This window comes from Hemiscyllium ocellatum, chromosome 26, assembly GCF_020745735.1.
Source record: "Hemiscyllium ocellatum isolate sHemOce1 chromosome 26, sHemOce1.pat.X.cur, whole genome shotgun sequence".
NCBI lineage: Eukaryota > Metazoa > Chordata > Chondrichthyes > Orectolobiformes > Hemiscylliidae > Hemiscyllium > Hemiscyllium ocellatum.
The window spans coordinates 14720068-14731493 of NC_083426.1; the positions used below are offsets into that span (position 1 = coordinate 14720068).

At 41.2% G+C, this 11426-nt stretch overlaps 1 protein-coding gene across 1 annotated transcript; it reads right to left on the bottom strand.

Annotated features, from left to right (window-relative positions):
- Positions 1–343: 343 nt before the first annotated feature.
- Positions 344–10504, bottom strand: LOC132828096 (pepsin A-like). The gene is made up of 8 exons (XM_060845007.1): positions 10418–10504; positions 6386–6503; positions 5427–5545; positions 4139–4317; positions 2892–3011; positions 1997–2147; positions 652–749; positions 344–488 (listed from the first exon to the last, which is right to left on the bottom strand). The coding sequence occupies exons 1-8, from the start codon at positions 10502–10504 to the stop codon at positions 344–346; spliced, it is 1017 nt and encodes a 338-aa protein (XP_060700990.1).
- Positions 10505–11426: the final 922 nt, after the last annotated feature.

Genomic DNA, 11426 nt, shown 5'->3' on the forward strand with positions numbered 1-11426 from the left:
GAACCAAGTAAAAGTGCTACACAATCAAAGTGTGGGAATAGTTAGACTGTCTCAATGTTCTCATTTCCAATCCAGATCCAGTGTCCTCAGTCTGTTTCTTTAAAAACCCACCTTGACAAGGGATTTATTCACATTCATTTGTTATAAGTTAATGTGGAGCACTGCTGAGCACAGTCCACAGGCTATTGCCAATGGTATACCTTTACTCATAGTCATTCAAGAGATGAAGACTTTACTATGCAGCCATGTGACAACTGCAGTGCTGGGGTACTACGTGATCACTGAACATCAACCCGGAAATACCAATCAGGGTGTGTTTTTAATGAGAAGGTAAACGAAGGAATTAAGCAGCCTTAGCCAAGCCCACACGGTTGTTCCCCACATCGAAAATGGAATAATATTCCCCAATGAAAACATCTCCCAGAATCCAGAGGCTTCCACCAGTCGCACCAAATCCACTCATGCAGCTTCTTTGGTTGTTGTAAGTGCTCTGTAAGGAAAACAAGCACAGTTAACACTGGCTCATCTCATCATCACCTTTAGTGAGCATTACAGTATTGTAGACTGTTGAATATATTGAAGACATTTCATTAAATCTTTTGAAAATTTAGAGAGAGAAATTTTAGACAGTATGGTTGTCCAAAAAATAACTGTAAAGTGTAGGCTTGTGGGGGAAGAGGGAAGTCGACTCCATTGATTGTGAAGACCACATTGGGCATGTTGTACAGATTGTTACAGTTTATGGTGTACTGCAAGGAAACAGAGACAGTATTCAATCACTGTGTCCATGGAAGGATTTACAAAAAAAATCCATGGTGCAATAACATGACTAATTCGTCACTGTTGAACATATCATGAGTTGAAATCTGAATGCATAAGCAACCGAAAAGTGAATAATTGAAGAGAAGTCGCAGTCCCCAGGATGTACTTCATTTCCATTTAACAATATAAAGCCAAAACATTTCTAAATATCTGTGTTCATCTCAATCTTACAGCATTAAGAGGATTTTGGAGCAAGTACTTATTCTTCAAACACCATGCCCTCTTCTGCGCAAAATCCGCTGCACCCGATGTGGCCAACATTGGGGAGGCAGGCACCCTACTTGCGGAACGTTTCAGGGAACACCTTTGGGACACCCGCACCAACCAACCCAACCGCCCCATGGCTGAAAACTTTAACTCCCCCTCCCACTCCGCCAAGGACATGCAGGTCCTTGGCCTCCTTCATCGCCAGATCCTGGCCACACGACGCCTGGAGGAAGAGTGCCTCATCTTCCGCCTAGGAACCCTCCAACCACACGGGATGAATGTAGATTTCTCCAGCTTCCTCATTTCCCCTCCCTGCCCCCCTTATCTCAGTCCCAGCCCTCGGATTCCGCACCGCTCTCTTGACCTGCAATCTTCTTCCCGACCTCTCTGCCCCCACCCCCTCTCTGGCCTATCACCCTTACCCTCATCTCCTTCCACCTAGCGTATTCCCAGCACCCCTCCCCCAAATTCCCTCCCCCCTACCTTTTATCTCAGCCCGCTTGGCACACCAGCCTCATTCCTGAAGAAGGGCTTATGCCCGAAACACTGATTCTCCTGCCCCTCGGATGCTGCCTGGCCTGCTGTGTTTTTCCAGCACCATATTTTTCAACTCTGGTACTTCAGCATCTGCAGTCCTCACTTTTTCCCACATGTGAGAGGCTGAAGTACAGATGGGGGCCATGTTAAATTATATTGCATAATATAATTGCAGCCTCTCATATATACAAAAGTTGCTACCCCTACAGACATTGACAGAATTTAGATGAGAATTTGTGATCTTTTCATAAAATGTATATATTTCTAATAAATTCAATGACTTGTTCAAGTCTGCATTATGAATCAATCATTGATATACAACAGTCACTCCTACATTATGCTCTAGAATGTAACATGCCATCTCTACCTGGCCATAGTAACATTCTCCTGCTCCTGGATGCTGCCTGACCTGCTGCGCTTTTCCAGCAACAGGTTTTTCAGCATAGTAACTTGGAGTTGCTCCAATGTACTGCTGAATGGCATTGATGGGTGTGCTGGGACCAACAAGGAGAGAAGTGCCAGTGTCAACAATGGCTGGACAACTTCCACTGCAGGCCGCAGCCTGCCCATTGATTGTCACCCTGAGGGAGAGAAATGAATCAATAGTTAAAGATCTAAATCCCCCAAACTGTTTTAGGCTTATTGAACAAGTAATAACAAGCTGAGTTGTAGTTAGCTCAGATAGTCATTATGATCTCCTTAAATGCTGATTGGATAGAATAATTATTGGTGTATAAAATAAATTGAAAGTGCTTGACAAACTCAGCAAGTCTGACAGCATCTGAGATGAGAAGAACACAGTTAAATTTTGAGTCCAATTTGGCTTTTCTTCAAAATTGAAAGTGATGATTTAATTTTTATTTTGATCCTCCTGGGCTTTTAGTTCACATATTTCAATATAATTTGATAGAATCAGTCAATTTGGGGCAGATTGGTGGCTCAGTGGCTAGCACTAGTGCCTCACAGTGCCAGGGACCCAGGTTTGATTCCAGCATCGGGCGACTGTGTGGAGTTTGCATGTTCTCCCTCTGTCTGCACGGCTTTCCTCTGGGTGCTCTGGTTTCCTCCCACAGTCCAAGATGCGCAGGGTAGGTTAATTGGTCATGCTAAAGTGTCCATAATGCTCAGAGATGTGAAGGTTAGGTGGATGAATCAGGGAGAAATATCAAGTAATAAGGGAATGGGTCTGGATGGGTGACTCTTCAGAGGGTCAGTGTGGACTTGTTGGGCCGATTTCCACACTGTAAGGATTCTATGATTTTCTAGGATCTCAGTGGAGAAGCACAACGTATCAATCCCAGTTGTGGTTGGGTATAAGCACTTACCGGTCAATGAGGATTTGCCAATAGGCCTCACGAGTGACGGGAACCCAGTGAATTTGACCTGTGTAATGACTTGAGTCAATTCCACCAAACACAATTTCACTTCCAGATGCACCATCCTGTCTGTAAAACACAGAAGAATCAAAAACATGCTGAGAGGTGAAGAAACAACATCATTATATCAACACATTTCTGGTTTAGAGAATTAGCACATAATGGTAAGATTTCCTGTGTTGTACAAAAATCATTTTTGCAAATCACTTGCCAAAAATGTTTGATTGCAATCTTGCCACAAATACTCCAGGTTACACCAACCATTCCATCAGATACTAACAATGCAAGTTGAGCAATTATTTCCTTTCAAGTAATTATTCTTGGCTCAGTTCGATTCTATTCATTTGAGTTCTGAATTGGGTTGATGATAGTAGGGAACACATTCAACACGGAAACCAAATGACTTTTAAAGAAAGCAGTTGCTTTGATATATTGCACTTCAAGTCCTCAGGATAGCTTTAAGTGACTTCACAAACAATTAAAATGTTTGAAATATATTTAACATTGAGATAAATATGGCAGAACATGAACTTAGCAGCATCCCATGTATCAGCTGAGGGATCCGTATAGATACTGAAGCAGTCAATGTCCAAATGTAGCAAGATCTGGATGTCATCCAAGCTCGGGCGGACAAGTGGCGAGTGGTATTCATGTCACACATGTGCCCGGCAATGACCATCTCCAATGAGAGAGGATCAAGCTATTGTGCCTTATCATTCATTAGCATTGCCATCACCAATAGTAATGTAGTGCATTTTTAATAGACTGTATCATAGGAGCCAAAACTAGACACAATTTTTCAGGTGTGAAGTACCATAAAAAGGAAAGGTCACCATTGTCCTACTGTCTCATTAAACAGAAACAGCTGCTGCTGGTTTAACCGTTCCTCGGGTAAAGAAAGAGGTTAAGAAGGAGAATCCTTCATGATAACCTCAGCCGATGTAGGAATTAAACCCATGACTGTTAGCATCACAGGACAACTGAGCTAACTGAACTGCACTAATGAATTGACTTTCACAAATTCATCAAGTTCTGCAAGGAACTGGAACAAGGACATTCACAATTCAAGCAAAATAAGTATTTGAGTGAAACATTCACAGGGCTGAACAGACTACACCCGCTCCAATGCCAATGAAAATATCCACTTCATGCTTCATTCAGGGACATACAGTAAAGACCATGTGAGAAGTACTTACCTGGTCAGGTAGACAGAAAAGAGAGGCTCATCCACCAGATGCTGAGACATTAAGTTCTCAAACACAGTTGAAGCTCCTGATGCTGCAAGAGATGGGTAGCCCATTCCCAGAATCCCATCAAACTTAATGTAGGAAAAGAAGCCACCAAATTCCTGATTGTGGATATTGATGTTTGAAATCTAGAAAGATACAGACAAGTGAGAAAACCTGAGGAACTCAGCAAAACATTATTCAGTTCCATAACCTTCCCATACATTGCTCACAGCTAGCTACCTGATGAAAGAGCAGCGCTCCCAAAGCTTGTACTTCCAAATAAACCTGTTGGATTATAACCTGGAGTTGTCTGAGTTTTAACTTTGTCTATCCCAGTCCAACACCGGCACCTCCACAACTTAGCTGTGCAAGTGGGTTTGAACTCACAATCTTCTGACTGGAGAGCCACCAGCTGGCCACAGGAGAAACATAAAGATTTCATATTTCATACAACGACATACAGACATAACCGAGTGAGTAGAACTGAATGACTGCATGAAAAGAGCATATTTATCAGAATTAAAAGCAAGGCATTCAGACAAATTACATTTCAAATCATCAGCTTGAAGGGGTAGCCACTCACTGTTAAATGATCATGACACATCCATGCCATTTCTTGACCACAAACTAATTATTTATTTTCTTCCAAGATCTTTGCATCTTCATCTTCTTGAACATAGAACACTGCAGCACAGGAATAGTCACTTTGGCCCATCCTGTCTGTGCTGACCATGATGCCATTCTGAACTAATCCCATTTGTCTGCATATCGTCCATATCCTTCTATTCCCTGCCTGTTCATGTGTCTGTCGAAATGCGTCTTAAACATTGCAAATACATTTACTTCTAAAACCCAGCTTGGCAGCACTATCCAGGCACCTACCACCCTCTGAGCAAAAAATATGCCTTGCACATCTCTTTTAGTCTTTTCCCTCTCACTTTAAACCTATGGCCCATCATATTTTGTATTTCTACCCTGGGAAAAAGCCTCCAACTATTCATCCTATCCATATTACTCAGAATTTTCTATCAGTTTGCCCCTCAGATTCCAATACTGTCGTGAAATAATCCAAGTTTGTCCAACCTCTCCTTATAACTAACACATTTCAATCCAGGCAAAACATCCTGGTAAACATCTTTTGCACCCTCTCCAAAGCCTCCCCATCCTTCTGTTAGCGTGGCGACCAGAACTGCACACAAAACTCCAAAAATGGCCTAACCAAGATCAATTACCAATATTGTGTGATTTGACTTACTCTGACAGTGTCATATCCCAATATTCCATTCATGGCACCTGGACCATATTGGATAGATACATGCTGGTTGTTGGAATAATATGTTGAAGATGCACTGGGATTGAATCTGTAATGCATTGCTGTAATGGAGCAGACATGTAATGAAATTAATAAGAAATGTGTGGTTATTTAGTCTGATGTAGGAACGAATGTTTGTGTTTTAAAAAAGGTTTATTTTATATTTAAAAATTGTTTTTGCTTCTAACAAGAATCCTATCCAAATTCCTTCACCCTGAAACGTGTTTGTCTGGCTGCGTTCTCTATTTGGGATGATCCCGAAAATGTAACATGGCTCGGGATTCGGAAAGCTGCTGTGTGTTCATGTAGGAGGGGAAGATCTGAGTTGGACAAGTGCTTGTGTATATGTGTCTGTTTGTAAGTTTACAAAGGGAGATACCGCATGCAGCTCCAGGGAGGAATTTATGTTAACCTACACTTTGGAGAACCTTAAACTAAATCAAACTCAAACAGACACCAGAATGATTCCCACAACCACCTGATGAAGGAGCAGTGCTCTGAAAGCTAGTGCTTCCAAATAAACCTGTTGGACTACAACCTGGTTTGTGTGATTTTTAACTAGGAATGAGGAATGTTAACTACTCAGTTAGGCTTGGGAAACTGGAGATGTTCTCCTTGCAAGCAAAAGAGATTGATTGGAAGTTTGATCGAGGTGTAAAAGATTACTGCACTATGACAGCTTCAGATAAGGTGCATCAAAGAAAGATTTTCTTATTTGTTGTTCATGAAATGGCCAAGAAAGTAAACCTTTCCAAGCCCAAGTAAACTTCTAGCTTTTGAGCCTATCATACAAAGCGAGTTATTCAGCTCTAGTTCTCCTAGAAATATTATTTTCTTTCAGTCCTGAGGTTAAAAAGGTAAGAAATGTCACAATGCTCTGAATAATGGAAACATTTAACCACTGCATGACTGTTCAGAGCAGTAAACTGAAGGGACCCAGAGGTTGGATGAGCCTGTATCAAAGATGACGGTGAAACTCTGTGGTGGATTCCCAATGCTGATTGCTCCATAGTATGACAACTGTCAGCAAGAACGAGAAGAGCACAACTTATCAACTGGGAATATAGTGAGCAACACGTGTTATTAGGCTCATTATATACTGCACCTTTCAGGAAATATATACCTTCTTAGAACACCTTCTCAAATCTGTGAGGTGGAGGAGGAGAGCGCAAATATTTCATCGCATAAAGAGCTAATTCATGAAAAAAGTGATTCTTAAGAAAAAACATTGTTTCGATGTTTTATACCGAATAATATATTACATAGCTATAATGATGTTGCCTTCGATTATTTACTCTTCTGATTTTAGAAGGTAACTCCAATCCAGTAGTGCTAATATAGATGCTAACATTTTTAGGCCAGCCAGCAGCACAAGCCAAGCTCATTAAAGGAATCCAGAAATATTGATCAGCTCACTAGTCAGCAGGTCCAACAGAAATCACCAGTAAGTCCTCACATTGAATCAGAACTTTCCATCAGACCAATAGGATTCAGTGTTCTGAGCACCAGTCACAATCAGAAACTGGTTCCAGCACTTGATCCATCATGACCTGCTACCTTCCTGCAAGTGCAACCCACTCCTCCTACTCGACCATCTCATCCCTGTAACCTTATAAACATTCCCTATTCAGATCATTATGACATTTGAAAGCTGTGAGTGAACTTATCTCATCCACCCCTGTTAGGCCATATATTACATAACCCTGCCAAATGCTGTGCAAATAATCTGTTTCCTCAGGACCCCATTCATTCTTTTGATAAAAACCTTCAATTAGAGTTCACATATTCTTGACCATTGAGCCAATGGAAACCTTCCTCTCTGTTTACTTTGAGCTGCTCGCTTATGATTTTGAAACTCTCTATTAAATCTCTCAGTCTTCTACCGTAGTCTCTTTGATTCTACCCATGCTACTAGTGTTCTTTGTTCTTAGATCATTCTCAGAGATTATTTCCATACACTCTCAAATATCTTCACATCTTTTCTAAGCTATATTGCTTAGAACGGGACACTCATGATTCCGTTATCTCAAATTTAATTTCTCCTAGCAAGGACACTCTTGTACTTAAGCAATAACCAACTAAGAACATTTGGATTTTAACCCAACATGTTAAGTACTGTATGTTTCAAGCCTTATGACTGATAAGGCAACTATAAATATATTTCACATTGATCAAAAGCTATAACATCAGAGCCAGAAAATAGAAATATCGCAAGTGCATCGGAACCAATGTAGCACCCCCCATAAAGGAATTCCAAACTCTAAACTCCAGCTTTTCGTTTTTGGACTCAATCAGCAACCTCTTGTGGCTTTATGTGATAGTTATGGATCTTTCACTTGTTGATCTGTGCAATTTAATTCTTCATTGATAAACATGGTTTGATCCATTTTACTGCTAGATCCTAATCTCTGTTAGCAGGTAACTGCTACGAAAGTTGAAGTACTTCAACATTTCAAACAAGGCACAACTCAGGAGTTTGATGGACTTGCCAGATGACTGTAGCTGTAACAATATTCGAGAATCTTAACACCATCCAGGACAAAACAGTCTGGTTGATTAGTACCCATTCACAAACATTCACTCCTTCCACCACTGACACTCAGTAGCAGCAACGTATGCCATGTACAAGATGACTGCCCTAAAGTCACCAAGGCTCATTAGACACCACTTTCTAAATTTGCAGGATGACAGGCTAATGGAAGCATTGCTGTCTGCAAGTTCCCCTCAAAACCACCTACATCCAAACTTGGAAAAATATCAATGTTCCTTCACTGTTGCGTGGTCAAACTCTTTGAACCCATTTCTTGCCAGCATTGTCGGTCTAATTATACCAAACAGAATGCAGCGGTTTAAGGAGACAGTTCTTGATCATAAATGGTGGCCTTGACAGCTACACACAATTCTCCTGAAATAATAAAACAAAGCAAAATTTGGGCAAAATTTCAGCACTATTCCCCAGAAGGATGTTCAAAGAACGTTTGAAGTGTGAAACTGTCTCAAATTTATGAACTTCTGGTTAACCAATGTAGCACCCCCCCATAAAGGAATTCCAAACTCTAAGCTCCAGCTTTTCATATTTGAACTCAATCAGCAACCTCTTGTGGCTTTATGTGATAGTTATGGATCTTTCACTTGTTGATCTGTGCAATTTAATTCTTCATGGATAAACATCTACTACTTTTATCCATTTCAAACCATCGGACAAAACATTAACATTCTCCTCAATGTCAAGTTTTACAGCCTCAAACTTCTGAAGTAATGAACCAAGATCTTATCTCCTGACTTTTCACTCCTCCTGTTCTATTTGTACCCTCAGTTCTTTGCTTATTCTCAATTTCACTGATTGGCTGATTGTCAGAGACATTCTTTTGCCTTCTTTCTTTAGTTGTGTATTTAGATTCACAGAACTGGTTAAGTCATAGAGTCATAGAATCATAGAGATGTACAGCACAGAAATAGACCCTTCGGTCCATGCTGACCAGATATCCCAACCCAATCTAGTCCCACCTGCCAGCACCTGACCCATATCCCTCCAAACCCTTCTTATTCATATACGCAGCCAAATGCCTTTTAAATGTTGCAACTGTACCAGCCTCCACCACATCCTCTGGCAGCTCATTCCATACTCGTACTACCCTATGCGAGAAAATGCAGCCCCTTAGGTTTCTTTTGTATCTTTCCCCTCTCACCCTAAACCTATGCGCTCTAGTTCTGGACTCCCCGACCCCAGGGAAAAGACTTTGTCTATTTATCCTATCCATGCCCCTCATAATTTTGTAAACCTTTATAATGTCACCCCTCAGACTCTGACACTCCAGGGAAAACAGCCCCAGCCTGTTCAGCCTCTCCTTATAGCTCAAATCCTCCAACCCTGGCAACATCTCCGTAAATCTTTTCTGAACCCTTTCAGGTTTCACAGCATCTTTCCGATAGAAAGGTTACCAGAATTGCACACAATATTCCAACAGTGGCCTAAGCAATGCCCTGTACAGCCGAAACATGTCCTCTCAACTCCTGTACTCAATACTCTGACCAATAAAAGAAAACATACCAAATGCCTTCTTCACTATCCTCTCTATCTGCGACTCCACTTTCAAGGAGCTATGAACCTGCATTCCAAGGTTTCTTTTTTCAGCAACACTCCTTAGGACCTTACCATTAAGTGTATAAGTCCTGCTAAGATTTGCTTTCCCAAAATGCAGCACCTCGCATTTATCTGAATTGAACTCCATCTGTCACTTCTCAGCCCATTGGCCCATCTGGTCAAGATCCTGTAGTAATCTGAGGTAACCCTCTTCATTGCCCACTACACCTCCAATTTTGGTGTCATCTGCAAACTTGCTAACTGTATCACTTATTGCTCACATCCAAATCATTTATGTAAATGACAAAAAATAGAGGACCCAGTACTGATCCTTGTGGCACTCCACTGGTCACAGGCCTCCAGTCTGAAAAACAACCCTCCACCACCACCCTCTGTCTTCTACCTTTGAGCCAGTTTTGTATCCAAATGGCTAGTTCTCCCTGTATTCCGTGAGATCTAACCTTGCTAATAAGTCTTCCATGGGGAACCTTGTTGAATGCCTTACTGAAATCCATATAGATCACATCTACTGCTCTGCCCTCATCAATCCTCTTTGTTACTTCTTCAACAAACTCAGTCAAGTTTGTGAGACAGGATGTCCAATGCATAAAGCCATGTTGACTATCCCTAATCAGTCCTTGCCTTTCCAATTACATGTACATCCTGTCCCTCAGGATTCCTTCCAACAATTTGCCCACCACCGAGGTCAGGCTCACTGTTCTGCACTAGATTAACTCTGCTCCCTGGTTAGGAAATCTTGCCTTCCATAGGCCTTTTAGTCCCACAGCATGAGAGTTTTACAATGGCTGCAGCAGGGTTTCCTGCACTTGATACAGCAAGATGGCAGTACAGTAGGATGCTCCTGCCGGAACTCCTCTGCTCCACTTGTTTTATTGCTTTCATCTTTTTTCTCTCTTTTTACTTCTCCGCTCCCCATAGCCCCGGAGGCGAATACTGGTGCAGTGGCAGGAGCCAGCAGCAAGGGAGAGCGAGAAACTGTTGGTTAAGCATTTTTTTAATATTGCAGAAGGGGCAACATGTTGATGTGACATAGCCTTTTGTCCTTGTTTTCCCATTGAATTGTATCAGGTAAACCAATCACTTTGGTTACAATCAGTCACCTTGTATTATTTTGTTGCCCAAGAAACTTTAGAAATTTATTCTCTTTTTCAATCAAATAGAATGCTTGCCTTTATACATTACTATCAACAGTGTGTTTGCTTAATAACCATTGCTCCTCCTACACTGTATAACGTTTAACTTACACTTTCTTGCACTAACGTGCCTATATTGCATACAATGAACCAACACGGACAGAGAAATGGCTCAGAGCAGTGCAGGGCAGGAGAACCTACACTTACCAAAGCTGTTTCATTGATACATGGTTAATTTACTTAAAAAAAACCTTGTTTTCCCCAAGATAAATTATCTGCCTTTCAGATAATTTAAATGATTATGTAAATTGTAATGAAAGAACAAATAAACGAATCAATGCATCAGATCAAACAATTCTACCAGTGGCATGAAAGCCTTGAATTCTTAAGAATTGACATAACCTCTTTAAGATGTGCACACAATTCTGGATGTAGGTTTGCTTGCAGAGCTGGAAGGTTTGTTTTCAGATGTTTTGCCACCATACTCAGTAACATCATCAGTGAGCATGATGTCATCTTCAATGAACATGAACTAGCCACAGAAAGACATGACCCACTCTCATTAATATCCTTAAATACAGATGAGGAAGGAAAATACTTCAACTGGGACATCACATCCATCCGAGGACAAGCCAAATAGAGGCATGCACGGGAATTCCGAGAAGCATGACATTCCAATTAGAATTCTATCAACAAACACATTGA